At 31.4% G+C, this 17,785-nt stretch overlaps 1 protein-coding gene and 1 pseudogene across 1 annotated transcript; one reads left to right on the forward strand and one right to left on the reverse strand.

Moving 5' to 3' along the window:
- Window positions 1-1,807: 1,807 nt before the first annotated feature.
- LOC145090537 (ATP-dependent 6-phosphofructokinase 5, chloroplastic-like) lies at window positions 1,808-5,727 on the reverse strand. Its single transcript, XM_079028693.1, has 12 exons — window positions 5,330-5,727; window positions 4,683-4,773; window positions 4,483-4,556; window positions 4,262-4,373; window positions 4,073-4,165; window positions 3,871-3,972; window positions 3,693-3,767; window positions 3,464-3,604; window positions 3,128-3,349; window positions 2,515-2,595; window positions 2,300-2,428; window positions 1,808-2,207 (listed from the first exon to the last, which is right to left on the reverse strand). Exons 1-12 carry the CDS (start codon window positions 5,644-5,646, stop codon window positions 2,040-2,042), a joined length of 1,605 nt encoding a protein of 534 aa, XP_078884819.1. The 5' UTR covers window positions 5,647-5,727; the 3' UTR covers window positions 1,808-2,039.
- An 8,567-nt stretch (window positions 5,728-14,294) lies between these two features.
- On the forward strand, window positions 14,295-14,771 carry LOC145089711 (ethylene-response factor C3 pseudogene; annotated as a pseudogene).
- Window positions 14,772-17,785: the final 3,014 nt, after the last annotated feature.

The following is a 17,785-nucleotide window of genomic DNA, read 5'->3' on the forward strand; positions in this document are numbered from 1 at the left end:
GCAACTCTGTTTTCGACGTTCTTTATATCCACGGAAAGGTCTCGAAGAGCTCTACCTTTCTATTAACTCCATGATGCCTGAAACCCTATCGAAATCAAACCCAATTTTCATGAAAAGCCCGGGCCATTGCCTTTACCGTATACCTTTGGACTCCAATGTACCCACTGAACTCTTAGATCACGCAATCCACAATTCCCACATCCTAATGGGTCGAAACCTTTCTTCCGCCTAGGCCCAAGGCCTTAATTATCGGGCCATAGCCTCGAATAATGAAGTGATTCGAAACCGAGTGTTACATATAAAAATATGAAACATTCATCGTCGATTTTCTTATCTATGTTCAAGGGGACAATGTACATATTCGACATATTCAGGATTATATATTGAATAGATTGTGTATCCTCAAGACATATACATACCATGGAAATTTTTGTCTTAGGACACTGCTTGCAGGCCTCAATCTCTACAATTTCGTGGTTATAATCTTTATGTAAAACACTTTCAAGTATGTTTTTTCATGTGAATTGATTCTTGTATTTACATTTCATTTGAATTTTGTTTGTATTATTTTTACTATTTTGTTGATTGTATACTTCTGTCATAACAACACATGCAATCATAATACATGTAAAATATAAATGTTATTCATTCAAAAGAATTGGCGGGTAGATGTTTATTAGCCAAATGTTGAATGTCTAGGTCTAGTATAGGACGAAAAGTGTATATTTAGGAGTAGAGTTGTTAGGACTACAAATGAGTCAAGCTACTCGTGAACTACTTTGGATCGGTTTGTTAAAAGCTCGACTCGAAACTGATTTTAAACGAGCCCGAGCCAAGCTCGAACTTACTGTTAAACTTGTTTATTAAATGAGCTCGAACTCGAGCTCAAGTCGAACTTATATAATACTTTACGAGCTAGAGTTGAGCTTGTATAATTCTTTACGAGCTCAAAGAAAGCTTGAATCGAGCCGAGCTGGAGCTCGAGCGTCATATAACTTAAACGAGCCTGAACCGAGCCTAGTCGGGCTCGGCTCGGCTCATTTGCACCCGTAAGAGTAGTGAGTGTGTGCGATAGTATTAAAAAAGTTCTTTTTTCTTAAAAAAGAATATGATAATCTATTTGTGAATAAAAGTACCATCACTATCTAATGAAATGACATTAATTTCGTGAAAATAGTGTATCTGGCAAAGTAGAAGGGTATCACAATTTTTTTTAGGGTACCTTAATTTTTTTTCCCGGTGTATCACCACAACATAAAACGGAATTTTCCGAAAAAATTACACTACTGAAAAAATTTGAAGGTCATCCCACACTCTACATTGGATCCGTCCCAACGTGAAAATGCTTAAAATCTTCGAAATCTGAGTTTCTTTCTATCAAAAACTGACATCACATAAACAGGTGTCACTTTTCTATCAAACTCTATCAAATTCTTTCTATCAAATTCTTTCCGATTCTGCTAATTATACATTTCGCTAACTTAGAAAAATGTCTTGTGACATAGAATAACGTTTTACTAGTTATTATTAATTAGTGTATTATATGTTGTAGTCTATGTCTATCTTCATAATCAATACGGCAATACCTACATTATACTATATTCGCAAACTTAGAATAATGCCATGGACTTGGTATAATTCCACTGAAGATGTTTATTTTGTTTTACAAGTTATGCTTTGATTAGTTTACGAGTTATCTTATCTTTACATGTACTGTATTTCCACTTTGCAATTTCAGCAGATCATTTGTTCGTGAACTTAGAATAATTTTGCTAAATAATGTTTATTTGCGAAACACAAATGCATATCAGTGAATTAAAAATCAACATTCACGAAATCATATAAAATGTGATACATTGAATTTTCCTAATCATAATACACTTGATATAGCTGTTTGTTCTCTAGCATTTGTGTTTTCAAATCACAGTGCACTCTTTCGTATTATTTCTTCAAAAAAAGATTCATTTTTTCTTAATCTAATTTTGACGTGGAGTTTAATTTTTTTGAAAAATAAACATATTAAAATGTCTTTTTAAAGATTAAAGAAAGTCTGGTTGGCCTGTAGAGGTCAAACAACGATGCCACATACGACTATTTTGGTCAACAATTTTAGGGTAAGAAATGACTTCAGTAATTGGCAAATAGACATAGTGAGTGTTGCATATTCCAACTGTGATTCCACTGTATCCCGCAAATGCACCATGGACCTAAATCAAATTTTTCAAAAAAAAAAATCATATTTAAATATATAAAAGTAGAAATATATAAAAGTACATTGTTATTTCATGCATAAACTTACAGCATTTTGACCAAGAACTGTGCATAAAATCCCATCGGATGCATTTGCTCGACATGCACGGATCATATAAGTAGGATCAATGTATTTTACATCAGTTGGATTCCCCATCTCCTTGAAATATTTTTTCACCTAAAAAAATATATTAAAATAATTATAATATAATCAAAATTAAAGTAATATGATATTGAGAAATGAGAATAGTAGAATCTACTAACCTCTTGTTGTATATGTACACCGATATCTCCTAATACAACATTCCCCGATGCATCTTTCGCATTTGTTTTCTCCAAAAAACTCTAAATTCAAATAAATAAAAAATAAAAAATACAAAAGAAGAAAATAAAAATAAAAATAACCGTTTTAAAATTTTGGCTGAGTTTGATGTGCCACAGCTGATAAACTATGTTCTTTTTCAAGTTTTTTTAAGTTGTCATGTTTGACAAACCAAAAAGTAACTTTTTAGAAAGCTATTTAGATTGGTTTTTCAGGAGTTTTTTTAAACTTTATCAAATATACTTTTAATTAATTAATTATATATATATATATATATATATATATATATATATATATATATATATATATATATAAACATATTCTACTAAATGCCCATTTTATGTCATTTTACATATTTCAGTTAACTTATCAGCTAGTTTTTACCAATCATCATGTTTTATCAGCTAGTTTTTCATCTAACAGCTAGCTTATCAAGTAGTTTTTACCAAAAATCATTTTTTATCAGCTAACTTATAAGCTAGCAGCTAGCTTTTCAGCTAACAGCTAGTTTTTCAGCTATCAGCTAGTACACCAAACATAGCCTTTGACTCTAACCTGACCAGCTCCCTCGGCTACACAAATGACGGCTGAGCCCTTTGTCTCAAGTAAATATTTAAGATGATTCAAGACACCATGAGATCCATGCAACTCAAAGGGTACTTCTGGAATTAAACAAATATCAATTTGACCACTCGCAAGAGACGCATGCATGGCTATAAAACCACTACTCCTTCCCATCAACTTCACAATCCCAATACCACGATAAGCACTATGTGCCTGAAGAAGGTCAAAGTCAAAGGGCATTTTAGGGATTAAACATATATATCAATTTTGACTACTATAAGATGAAGAAGGTAGGTTGCTATTATAAGTAAAAAAATATTAATCCACCTCGATGTAAGCAGCATTTATAGCTCTTTGTGCCTCTTCAACAGCAGTATCAAATCCAAATGTTTTATCCATGAGGAGAATATCATTGTCTATAGTTTTTGGAACACCAACTACAGCTACTTTTAACCCTCGTTTTATACACTAATATAATACAAGATTAATTAAAAAATTAAAATGATGTATTAAAGAATTAAGTAATTTTGTGAAATGATATATGATTATTGATTACCTCATTGTGTATCAAATTAGCACCCGCATGTGTCCCATTTCCACCTAGAACAAAAAGCATATTGATTCCTCTATCCTATTACAAGTTTAGAAAATAAATATTTTATTGGGAAAATTACGTTAGTGGCATTTTTGTAATTTCCCGAATTATAAAAGGGTAAAAAGGAGAAATGAGTAACCTCCATGCTATCCACAATTTCATCAAGACTTGGTCCTCCACGAGAAACTCCTAATAAACTTCCACCCGAAAGATGAACATTTTGAACCACTTTCCTAGACAACTAATCATCAAAAGATTGATTAAAACAAAATTAATCTTTTTTTTAACAATAAACAAAGATATTAGTCATATTACCAAAATATAAATATAAAAAAACTTACAGGAATTTCATCTATTTCTTTACCAAATCCACGATACCCAAAAGGAATCCCAACTATTTTTTTCACACCATAAATCTCAAGTGTGATGACAATCTGTAGTAGTCACTCAAAGAGGAAGATATTAACAATTATAATACAAGAAAGTATTTTTAAAGTAAAAATATAAATAAAAATAAATATAAAACTCACTTGTCTTATGACATCATTAAGTCCAGGACAGAGTCCTCCACAAGTTACAATTGCAGCCTTCACATTTTCAGGTTTGAAGTATATTTTCTCACGTGGGCCAGCCCGATGAATCCTACATAAAGATTTCAATTTCTTTATTTTTTACAATTAAAATCTTACTATTTTGATAATGCAAGTTCATTAACATTAGAACTCTTTAAAAAAAAATTATTAGTTATTACCATTGTTCAACCCATGTACAATCAGTATCAATACATTCAGCTCCAGCAGATGAAAGGGATGAATATCGAATAACCTGTGACATTTCAATATGTCAAACAGCATTATTGTAAATTTGTAATATAAAAATTAATTAACTATGTAGTTCTTAATCTTACTATGAAAAAACTGTCAATGAAAAGAATGTAACTTATAGTAGTACCTTGAGTAGAACTCTATCATCATTATTAATGTATCCATACCATTCCTCATCTGAAGGATACCCTTCTGCAAATTCTTCATTTACAGGAGTCCTATATCACAAATTAAGCAATTAAATGCACAATAGCATGTAAAATGCTGATGTTTAAAGGGACTTTCTACACAAGTTGTACAAAATTGTGATCCGAAAAGATATACATTTAGACAAAACCACCTTAATTTGATGAGGCATTATTTATAACCTAATGTTACACTCCATTTGGTGGATTAGTTCAAGTATAAAGTTCATACAAGGTTGTGTACAGATATTGAATCCTTGAAATATCTAAGGAATCATTCCTAGTTCCTACATTTCACAAGTAGATTCCACGTTTGTGTTTGGAATTCAGACCTTTTACATTAGAAATTTGAATTTTACCTATATTTTCAATCAACAGGTTTAAAAGAGAGATTTTAGTCGATAATTTACGTTAACAGGGAATTTGTTTTTTCGTGTAAACAATCGACGAGTCTAAGTAGCTGAAACAGTAACTCGATAATTTCCCAATTTTGCATGTTTGAGCGAATATAACAGTGAGATTGGAATTTGATCGAGTCAAAAAAAATGCAATAGCATCAGAAATGGAGTTTCAAGTATTCGTTTGGTACCTCATGCTGAGACAGAAAGTGGAGGGATATGAAGCAGCGTCAGGGAAGAAATCACTAATGTGAGGGATGTTGAATCGCTTCTCGAAGTCTTCTTTGAACTTAGATTTCCACTCGGAATCGCAATTAACAAAATCCTCATTTGAATTCTTCTTGGCGTACACTGCGCGACGACGACTTCTCCTGCAAGCGCCGGTCATGTCAGGTCTTGCCTGCGGACCAGTGAGAACCGGCCCAAACACGCGGCGGAAGGAAACCAGATCATAACTATTCGCCTGACTAACCAACCTCGGGTTGATCGATGGAGAAAGTGACCCCATTGTTACACAATTGGAAATGGTGGAGAGTGATCGAAAGGGAAATAAGTTTTGGGCGAAGAGTTTGAGAGAAGAAGAAGACAAATGAAGCAGAGGGAAGCGTAATGCTGAAAGGGTAGGTTTGTTTTCTAGTTAGTACGGCAGCTGATGACGTGGAATAATAGATTTGGTTTTGAGAAATTTTTAATTTTAATTTATCTTAACAAACAAAAAGAATTTTATTAATAAAAAAATGTCATTAGATAGCAAAAATAAAAAACTATACAATGGAAGAAGTTATTAAGGGTGTGAGGTAGTGTTTTTGGCCAAAAGAACCTCAAATTGCAAATGCGTTTATTCCAAGAATCCGAATGACGCAGTTTTTATTTATTTTTATTTTATTTTATTTTATTTTAAATAATATCATTACGTGTTACGTAGTTGTGCTGAAATAGTATTTATGGGTTATGTAGTATCTTCAGACTAGGTGTTCTCGAATACTAATGTTTAAAACACATATTTTCAATTTACCATCTTTTTGGCGTTTCGAGCGTTATAACTAGAACCGAAGCTTTAGAAGAATAGAAATGTATAAGTACAATTTGTGAATAACTTATCAACTTATTGTTAAATTGATTCAAATATTTTTTAAATACGATTTGATTTTTTTCGAAAAAAATATAAATATATAATAATTTATTCCTAAACTAACACCTAATTTCACAAATGTCCACAACTACATATAATCTTTATGAGTTATGTAGCATCTAAGGTGCGGTTTGTTTTTTCGAAGCGAAAATGTCTGAAGTCTGCAGACCACCTCTGCAACTCTCTGTAGTAGAATAGGGGACCAAACGGCTGCAGCATTTAATAAAAGGTTTGTTTGTTTTGTAACTTCTGCAGACTGTTGTAATAAGTTAAATAAGGTGTGAAGAGATTTGAAACAGAGGGTTAAGTGTTGCGCCACACAACACACGTGCAACGGTTTTTAGGTCAAAAGTATTCTGAAAAACAAACAGCTGCAAAGAGCTAAGTGTTGCGCGTAAAAAAAATATAAATATATAATAATCTACTCCTAAACCAACATCTAATTCCACTTATTTTCATGATGGGACTTGAACTCTCAACTTAAAAAAAAGAGGGCACTATTTAACACTGTTGCTCTACAAGCCCTTTGATAACTTAATATTAACACTTCTTTTCAAATATGTTTCAAAATTACATTATAAACACTGGTGGTTCTTTCTTGTTGTAAGTGAATGCAACGAAAAGACCCGAAAATAACGAATAATGAAACAATTCATATATTGACGTGCTCATTTCAAAATTTATGCTTTGTTATTCCCATCATACTGTGGTAAGAGGATGATCCACAAGAAAGGTGGCAAGATTCGAACCTACACTCTGACCATGCCTCACCACCTTCAATCCATTAGTCTCTGTTACAAGGTAGGGCGGGGGGTGAGGAAAGGCAGAAATGAGTTCATGCCACAACGATCCCTATGGAAGGGAAATTTATCAATATTTTTGACTCGCAATAAGCTAGGGTCCTGTTCGGGCAAGCTATTGATTCCATTACTGAACCAAACAAGATTATTCCCTTAGTCTTATCTATCCACCTCTCCAGACACAATATCTTGAGTACCTATGATGGTGACCACATCTGCTGGCATGTGATGTTTGGACATAGAATCGAGTCCTTGTGAATGGGCATAGCTAAATATGTAATTTAAGTCGGTTTAATCTCTTTTTGGTTTAATCGGTGCGGTTTAATCGATTTTTTTTTAACCTCTCAAATTGAACCGTAACCAAACCAAGTAAGTTCGGTTTAACCGATTTTAATTTATTCAGTTCAGGTTATTGTTTAAACCGAACAAAATTTCACTTCAACCACATATTGAATGTTTACCTTATTACTATTTATTTGTTTAAGTTTGTATAATATGTAATAATATATAAAACACAAATATAAACTGGTTATATTATTAATATTAATCTATCAATCTATAGAATTAAAAATAAAATATTAATTAACAAAAATATAATATAAAAATAGACCGGATTTAAGAAAAAAAAAAGACAAAACTGATCTTACTAAAACCATGTTGCCAAGGACCGAAAAAAATTGGAACACCCGAGACCGATCCAACACCGATTTTCTCAACTAAACTTACCTTTGGCCTTTACTATGACATGTATGGCGTTGTGGGCTTGCCAAATATTTTACTTATTTTATGAATTTTGGGCTGCTGCTGCTGTATAAATCATGATCAGTGTCTGCTAAAATTAGCGGTTTTTGGTTGTCAAATTCAAAAACATTGTGGGATCATTTTAATTGAAAATTTGGGCTGTTGTAATACCATATTCTGGGCTAGGATCCTTAACTTTTAAATGGTATTATATTGCCACATATGCGTGTAAATCTGTCACATAATATCCAAATTCACGAAAACAACAGTTTAAATAAATATTCGTGAAATTATACTAGGATTTATGCAAACTAGGCTAAAACTAATGTAAATTCTGTGTATATATGAAATGAATAAAGCAAATCCAAGCTAACAATAAACACACAAGCTTTTTTAAAAACTGAATTTTTTTAATAAATGCCGATGAAGAAGGGGCTACTTCATTATAAAAGCACATTTAACTCTATTAGTTATGCAGTGTTTTCGTGGAATGCAAACGATACAAAAACATCTATTGAATTGAGCCCAAAATAATTCAGATTTGACTTGAGAATTCAAGCGCACAAACAAGTCAACAAAGAATGTTGTTGCAATTGCATTATAAATAATATGTCCACTATCGATTTATTATTATTTAAAGGCCATTTGCATATCAATGATTAACCTTTTAATCATAAAGAGTTCTTATAGTCCACCTGCAAATTGGTTGTCCGTAGAAAAGCAAAATATGTTAAGAAACAAAATAAGTTTCCTAGAAAACCACCAATTCGAATGGCTCGGATTCATAAACATCACAAGAGCTCATATAGTAGATTGTTGTAGCTCTTGTTTTCTATATTGTAATATGTAGCTCTTTTTTTATTTATTAGTATTCTATTGGAGTTAAAAATAGGATTGGTTTAGGGTTTAGCTAGGGACCAAACTATAATACTTAATGAGTCTTTATATATTTTGGCCACCACAACTATCATATTTGATATATTATAATATTACAATTAAGAAATCGGTGTCTTTATTGATGCTCTCAACTAATATTTACATCTGTATTCAAGTCATACCTGACATCTGACATCTGATAATTTAATATAACACAGATAAGACACTTATTGTCAATAATTACCTGAATAATGACAACAATACTCACAATACAAATACGGAGTATAAGATAATTATGTGCATACTGTTTGACCATTTTTATTTTTTATTTTTTTATTTTTATTTTATTTTGTCTAAGTTTATACAATAACTTTTTTAATCATTTAACATAATGAAATCCATCTTCTACGTTTGTTACATTGAAAAGTTTCAATTTTAGATTATAATATACAAATGATAATTGTATTAAGTTGTTTAATCAAAATAATTGTAACCATAAAATTGTGCAAGTATATTGAATTTTTTTGTTCACACTTCATGAAAATAATTTCGATTATGGATTTGACCATAAAAACGATGGTTTTAGTATTTAATCTGATGACCCAAAGAAATTTAACAATACAATATACCAATATTTGTGCTTGGGGAATATTCTTTTAAACTTTTCGCTGTGAACTTCACATGTGTAGCATCAATCCTGCATAAAATGATAAAATCCCACCACAAAATAAGAAACAAAAAGATCGAAGTTATTGATCAGAATAAACGAAAAATGTGATACAAAAAATGGCGTAATAGAACAATTTTCCTATCCCTATCGAGATAACATTGAAAATCTGTATATATATTTTTTAGTTGCTACAACTATTGCTACGATTATAACATCAGACATATAATAATCATATGATTAGAACAAATTGTCTTTACTTATAGCATTAATCAAAATCTACGTAATTGTTGCTATACGTAACATATGATAATTTAATAATTGTCGTTATTATTATATTTCATGAGAGTGATACATGAAGATAAACATCCATATCATCAATTGCATACCTGTGGAGGCATCTTGCAATCTTCATTTAATATTCATTTGACCTACAGCCTTCATGGTACTATCCATGGTTTCTTCATATATAGACGCCCACAAGTTTGTGAATGTATACATGAATAAAATTTAAACACATACCTATATGTATATGTATATAAACGTATGTGTTTATATATGTATAAATATATGTATATGAGTGTGTTTTAACTTATATTGTGAAGGTTGGAGGGTTTGATAACAACGGGCTTTATTTTTGAAGTCTTTAGGGTTGCTAATGGAAGGAGAAAAAGTAAAAAAAAAAAAAAAAAAAAAAAAAAAAAAAAAAAAAAAAGCCCGTATTTTAAGAAAATTCTTATAAAAGGAATTATCAAAATAAATTAATTTATTAATTTTGACACTCGATCATGATGCAAGAGGAATCCGCCGACGGTAAACGACAAAACATGGTCTAGCTACCAATGACAACTCGACACCTGGTGGTTGTTTGGGCTCTTTATTATTGCTCAGGATTGGTATTTTTAGTTAGTACACAAGATTTAGAGTAAATTACAATTTTGATCCTTATGGTTAGTACTTTGTCATAGTTTTAGTCTAAGTTTTGAAATTTATAGATGGTTCATCCCCATGGTTTCAAAATGCATCACATTTGATTATTTTCCTATCACCGTTAGATTTTTTTTATTAAGTGCAATATAAAAAAAAAAAAATACTTTTTTTCCATTTGGCCAAAATTAGTAAAACCTACAAACTTTAATGATGATTTCTGAAAATTATATGAAAATGATATATAAACCCTAAATCTACATCCATATTGTTCACCCTAACCTCTTATACTATCCTTCCTTTGTCCATCATGGTTGCCATCTCCAACATCACATATATACGTACATATATGCATATATACATATAAATGTTGTTCGAACTTTTAGTAAACTAGAATCCATAACGATCAAATGTATTTTCGTGGGATACTTATAAAGGAAATAATGGGTAACTACTTTACAACCCTATTAAGAGTAAAGTGTTTGTTGTTCGAAATGTTAAAATTTTGAGAGAGAGAGAGGGAGAGAGAGATCTTGTTACAAGAAGCAAATAAGAGCAATGTTGATCATGAAAGAAAATTCAAGTACAACAAAATATAATGTTTTAGGTAGTCACTAGACTACATAGTTTCAGGTCCAAGCACTTGGTTGTAGAAACACAATAAGAAGCACATAACATTCACAAATCTAGTAGTATTCCTTACTAGCTTGGGAGATTTGAATTAACATGCTTTTTGAAGAAGATGAACAAGGGGAACATTGTGAGCTCATTAGCTATTAAGAAGCTACATCATATCTAAAATCTTATAAATGGTAAGAAACCATGATTGTGAAGATGCAATCCATGAAAAATAACCAAGTTTGGAACTTAGTTGATCTCCCATCTTGACAACAAGTCTATTGGGCACACATGTATTTTCAAGATGAAGAATGATATGGATAGAAGTGTAAACACCTATATGGATGGTATATACTATGAGATGCCCTTATATTTAGTCATAAACATTAATCATATAAGGATACTTATTGCTACAGTTGCATGCATTGATTATGAGATATGGAAAATAGATGTCGAAATTTCTTTCGGGAATGGTCACATGAGTGAAGAGGTAGATATGATGCAATTAAAAGGGTTTGTGAAGCCAAAACACTGTAAAAGTGTGCACAAGTTTCAGAGATCCATCTATGGATTAAAGCAAACATCTAAGATATGGAATATATGGTTAGAGGATAAACTCATAGAGTTTGTATTTTCTTATAACTAAAAGACTTGTGTTTACATTACAGCTAGTGGGAATGTTGTTTTCCTCCTGATATTATATGTTGTTGACATATACTATTCATAGAAAATATATTCCAATCTTGAAAGATGTGCTTGGAAATGCTTTAATATGAAAGATCTGGGAGATATAACATATTAAAAAGGATTCGTTATCTATAAGGAATTAAGGACATATCCAAAAGGCTAACCGCTCTAAATTAAAGTAGATATATTGAAACAATTTAAGATGCAAAATCCCAAGAATAGAACTTCGTTAATATAACATGACATCGTATTGCTCAGGCCTCAATTTCCATCCACAACTAAGATTCATTAATGGAATTCCTTAGGCCTCTTTTCTAGGATCAATTATGTATGTCGTATTATATACTTGATAAAATATCTCATATTCCTTAAACATAACTAGTAGATATCAACAAAATTCAAGTGAATATCATTGGGATGTTATAAATAATATTCTTAAATACTTTGAAAGGTCTAAATATATGTTTTTAGTTTGTAGAGGTTTTGATGAGGAGATAAACATAAAGTGCTACATTGATGCGAGCTTCCAAATGAATCAAGATGATTCTTATTTCTATTCACACGATATCTTCATCATGAATGGAAATAGAAGTGAATGAGGTTTTTCGGAGCATAGCATAATTAATTATGAAATCCACAACATAATCAAAGTACATTACAACCTCAAAGACAACACTAGAAACTATCTTAATTAGGAAGTTCAATGCTAAACTCAACATAATACACATAATTAAAACACCTATGGAGATGTGATATAACAATATTGACACATTGGTTCATGTGAAGGATTTGAGAATAACTAATTGTCGTTAGCACATTCTATGATGATTTCACGATCATCACCTTGTACGGAATAAAAAAAAAGTTATTATTCCTAACTGATCTGTTTACAAAGCTCATGCTTTATGCTAAACATGATGATCATGTTGTATGATTTGATGTAAATTTTAGTATTTTAGATATTGCAACATTAATCAAATGTATTTTAAGCTAAGAAGGAATACACTTTGTATTTTCATCAATATTACTATGTTCTTTATTAGCATGTTTTTATCCATGAATAACATTTGATTATTCTAAACCATAGTTGTCAAAATCGCGATCCTGATCGTAGGATCGTACGATCCTACGATCCTAGATATGAAAAACGATCTGGATCGTATTTGGGGTAGGATCGCAAGCAGGATCGTAAGATCGTAGGTAGGATGGTAGGATTGAGATCCGATCCGATCCTACCTTCCTTTGATTTTATTTATTATTTTTTTTTTTTGCAAATGGAATTTTTTTTACCACTTTATATTTTTTATCCTTTACCAATCTACCATTTATCATTTTTTATTGTGACTTATGACTAATATTTTGAAGTTTTTATAACTTTTGAACGAAAAATTAAATGTTTGAAATATTTTTCATAATTAAATATTATAAATTAAAATTATATTTTATTTTGTGGGATTTTAAGATCTCGATCCCGATCTTGCAAACCCAAAAACGATCCTAATTAGGATCCCGATCTTAACAACCTTGTTCTAAACATCCGTAATTGATTTTGTTATAAGAATAAATATGAATTAAGGAAAATGTGAATATTCATAAATATTCATTGTTGGTTAATATGTTTCTCGCTGATAGAAAATTTTCACATGCATTTACTCGAAGTTAGTATTTGATTGACCCAATCTCAAGATGTCAAATCATGGTTGAGTGTTATTAGGCGAATCTTGAAAATGTTTTTGTCTACATATCCTGTTTACATGAGATATATGTTGAATTTTGAATGAGTGGATTATTATTAAGAGATTAAGGTAATAATTGTTGAAACCCCATTTACCTTCTCCTTCCGACCTCTTGGTCGATAACACCGGTACCTCAACACTAAAAACCCTTTGTGGTTTTCGATTTTACAAAAAATATCAAGAAGATGGTGTCTTTTCTTAGTAATTGAAGAGCTAGCTAGCATTCATTTGGTGTTTCTAGTTTGCTTTTATGAATACCCATGGAGTCGTTTAACATTTTTGAACAAAGTTAACATCTATCCCAAAGACTTCATCAAGATCGATTATCAAAGTAGTTTTCTAAGTAACCTATAATTTCCAACAAAGCCATATATTCGTTCTCATATCACCTTCATCTTGTCAACCGCTTGTTGCATTAACTCCGGTTACACATACGGTCTCTCCGCCTCCGACCAACAAGATGACATTATACATTAAATCAAATTTGACTATTGGGAATTCATTTATTATAACACTGTTTCTGTTTCGGCTGCATTTTCGGTTTGCTTATAATCATTTTTAAGTAACCTATAATTTCCAACAAAGGCATCTAGTTCCATGCACATACGGTTAATTTCTCACTGCCTCCGACCAACAAGAAGGCATTCTACATTTTCCCGCACAAAGTTTATCAAGGGACCATTTTGATATTAATATGGTAATTGTTGTTCTATGTAAACTCTATGTAAACACAAGACTAGATGCTAGATGGCATAGAACATATGGCACATGCAATGATCCAAATATGGTCGTTCCCAAAAAGTTTAGTAATTAATGCGGTTGTTAACTCTACATCTTCCATCCAAAATATTCCTATTATTATAAACAATTTACTTAATTAATGTTTTTGCTTATGTGAATTAGCAAATTTAGTAAATTATATATGCTGTAGCATACGGATCGACTTATTTAACACAATCCCATCTGTTGAAGATGGACTTTTCATCATCATCCCAAGAACAATATTCCCAACACAAAGAAGTTACAAATACAGAGAGAACAGAAGAAGGCGACAAGGTAAAGCAATACATTGGTATTCGAAGGAGGCCATGGGGAAAGTTTGCTGCTGAGATACGGGATTCAACAAGAAGCGGAAAGAGGGTTTGGCTGGGGACATTTGACACTGCAGAGGAGGCAGCATTGGCATATGATCAGGCATTGTATTCAATGAAAGGACCTTCATCTGTACTCAATTTTCCGGCCGAAGATGTCAAGGAGTCTTTGAAAGGAACCAATTACTACTGCAATAAAAAGGATGGGGAGTCTCCTGCAGCTGCTATAAAGGAGATGCATAGACTTCGTAGAACGTCGTTGTCATCGAGTTCGAGAGAAAAAAATAAGCATCAGAAAGACTTGGTGATATTGGAAGATCTAGGATCTGATTTGTTAGAGGAGCTTTTGAGTTCATGATGATTCTTTTCTGAAATAGCAAACAAAGTCATGCATCTATACATACCACAGGGTTTTAGAAACCTAAGAAAGTGTCAATCCGCGAGAGGTCATTTTAAATTCTTGATTATTTATCTACTTTTCTGATTACGTGTTATTTTCTTCAACCCTTGATTCTTCTTCTGTTCGTTCATATCTTCAGTTATAGACGATAATATTCTTGTTACAGAGATCAAAATCAAATAATAATAAATGTCCATCTACTTGCAATAGTTGATATATACTATCTTATGAAGTTTGTTTTAGATTTAAATTCTAGGTTTTAATTACTCGTTGAGCCTATAGAACTTAAGTGAATAAGGGTTGATGCTAATTATCCTAATCAGTGAAAAAATCGATTAGGGTTGAGACCAGAATACAAGAGACATAAGACATGAAAACCTACTTTGAAGTAGATGTTAAAGAGGGATGATTATTGATAAAAGGAAGGTTGCTACAGCATGGTGGCGTTTGATAACTTGATTGTAGTGTTAGCTCGTTTAGTTGGATGTCGAATAGAAGTAGAAAACATAAATTTGACTGACCCGATCTGCTATTCAGCCCCTGTAACCTCGTTTCCTGCTAATCTTTTGGTTTAATGATATCTTGTCGTTTCTTAAAAGAGAAAGGAAAACCTACTTTGAACAATGCTTTTGTAGGGAGAATGCAAATATTGTAATACAACGATAAGTTTATAGCAAACCCTTTTTTCGTCTAGATGCACTTGAAAAGAAAACAGAAACCAAAACTTTGATATACATAAATATATTCGATTTAGAGATATGTAGAAGATATACATCTTAGCTAACTGTTTAACTGAAAAATCAAAAAGGATATAAATGGTTTATTTACACAATTATTTGTGGCTTATACCCTAGCTATATTAGGTCGTCTGCTTTCTCTTTTATTGGAATTAATGAGAAGTTATAATATTAATTGCTCACCGTTAAATTTGTAAGTTGAGATTCCATCTTGTCTCACTCCATAATTTAAGAATCATACTTAATAAACAATTGAATAAGCAACCAATTAAGGGAAGTTTAATAGTTGAAAGTTGGAAAACCATTCAGACTACTCATTTATGTCAGTAATCACATTAGTCATGTCTGTGTACAGTAATGTACTGCTATAATTAGATTAGTACTTTTGGAAAAAAACGAATCAGAATACTTTCCTAGTTTAGATAACTTTTCATAGATTTAAATGCATTTTTTTTTGTAAGTGGAGAGGGAATATATGACCTTCAGCTTCTTCCATGTCTAATTTCTTGCAGATATGAACTTCACCAGTAAAGAAAATCAAAAGTTGGAACCCTGAATATGTTGTGAAAGTCAACTTGCATGATAGGACAACTGAAACCCGTGATTCATTATTTTGCAAGTTAATTATTAAATTTCAATAGAGTAATGTATACGCGGAGTCATATATCACTAATAGCATTTATAATAGGATATATTTTAGAGCTTTTTTATATTTATATATCTATCATTTATTTTTATTTAATATCATTAGAATGAATTGTATTTTTATGTATTTATATTGAATACTCAATAATATATATTGAATGATCAAGCATTAAATATTTATCCCCTTCTACTTTTAACATATTTTATTTTTACCCTTTAATTATATTTTAGTTTTAAATATTTTTCATTTATTTAACTACTTAATAATTTATATCATAGTTTTTCAATTATGAAATGTCTATGTATTAATTTCTATTGATAACCTTAATTTAAAATATTTCATATTAAAATATAATATGTTTAAAAATAACTAATTAAATGTTGATGTTTTTATGAACATTTTTAAATAGATAAGTATTATTAAGTAAAATTCATAAAAAAAAAAACTATTGAAAAAGCTTAACCATTGGATGGATCATTTAATTAGAGGTCAAAAATATTCGAATAAACCGGTGACAAAAATTTTAAATGATAGGGCATTTTATTATTGAAGATGCTCTAAAGACATATATATATATATATATATATATATATATATATATATATATATATATATATATATATATATATATGTGACCTAGTCAATGCCAAAGATAGCCATATAGCGATCTGATCGCTTACCAAAAAAAGATTAACATCTTAAGTTATATGAAAGACAACATATGTCGTCTCTATAAGTTATGGCGAAACGAAAATAATAAGACACATTTCTTTAAAATCTATGGCGACAACATGCCATTCCACAAAACATAAATAAAAAAATATTTAAATCTTTCAATTAGTTCACTGATATAATAAACACCATATTTTTTTGCTATAGTGACGACTTCTTGTTGTAACAACTTACACGAGACTGGCGCGTCTCTGAAAAGCTATAATGACAACATGTCATTGCAACGAAAAAACAAATTTTAAAAATACTTTATTTTTTAATCAGTGTAATGAAGTGGCATTGTTTTGTTTAGAGCTATGGTGACGACATATTGTCACTATGCCTTTTTGTACCCTAAAAATCAAAGAGCAGCCACTTCGACTTTGCAAGAAAGGTTATACATGGTGTAACCTCCGAACGCAAGAAGATTGAATAAGTAAAAAGTTACATTTGTATGCTTTAGACCATCTGGAACACCCGAAATCAAAAAGGTCAAGAAAGGAAAGGAAAACCATAAGTTAAAGAGGGTCGACTCGTCGAGTCCAGGAAGGAACTCGGCGAGTCGGAGCGGGATCCGGGTGTAAAGTAAGTGACCGACTCGGCGAGTCTGGTCTGGGTTGGGAAACCCTAATTCCGGGACTTGGTACCCTATTTAAGCATCTCATTCTCTTCCCTAGGGCTCATTTGCGGCCCCTATAGTCCAGAACCCCAAACCCTAGCCACTATAACCATTTTTGGAGCAAGACCTACCCTTGGTGAAGTAAATTAAAGCTTGGAAGATAAGAGATTCATAGTGGTGCAAGAGGACGCCTTAGATCCAGAGTTGGTGGAACGTTTTAGAGCATTTGGAGGTAATGAATCGTTATCCTTGGCTTTCT

This window comes from Lactuca serriola, chromosome 2 (genome assembly GCF_051521515.1).
Source record: "Lactuca serriola cultivar US96UC23 chromosome 2, Lser_US96UC23_V15, whole genome shotgun sequence".
NCBI classification, from domain to species: domain Eukaryota; kingdom Viridiplantae; phylum Streptophyta; class Magnoliopsida; order Asterales; family Asteraceae; genus Lactuca; species Lactuca serriola.

Excerpts from the sequence above, each read along its gene's own strand:
- LOC145090537 (XM_079028693.1), bottom strand. The coding sequence starts at position 5,646 with ATGGGGTCACTTTCTCCATCGATCAACCCGAGGTTGGTTAGTCAGGCG. Across the intron at positions 4,374-4,482 it reads TGTACATGGGTTGAACAATG|GATTCATCGGGCTGGCCCAC; the intron begins GTAATAACTAAT and ends ATCTTTATGTAG. Across the intron at positions 3,973-4,072 it reads AAGAAATAGATGAAATTCCT|TTGTCTAGGAAAGTGGTTCA; the intron begins GTAAGTTTTTTT and ends TTTGATGATTAG.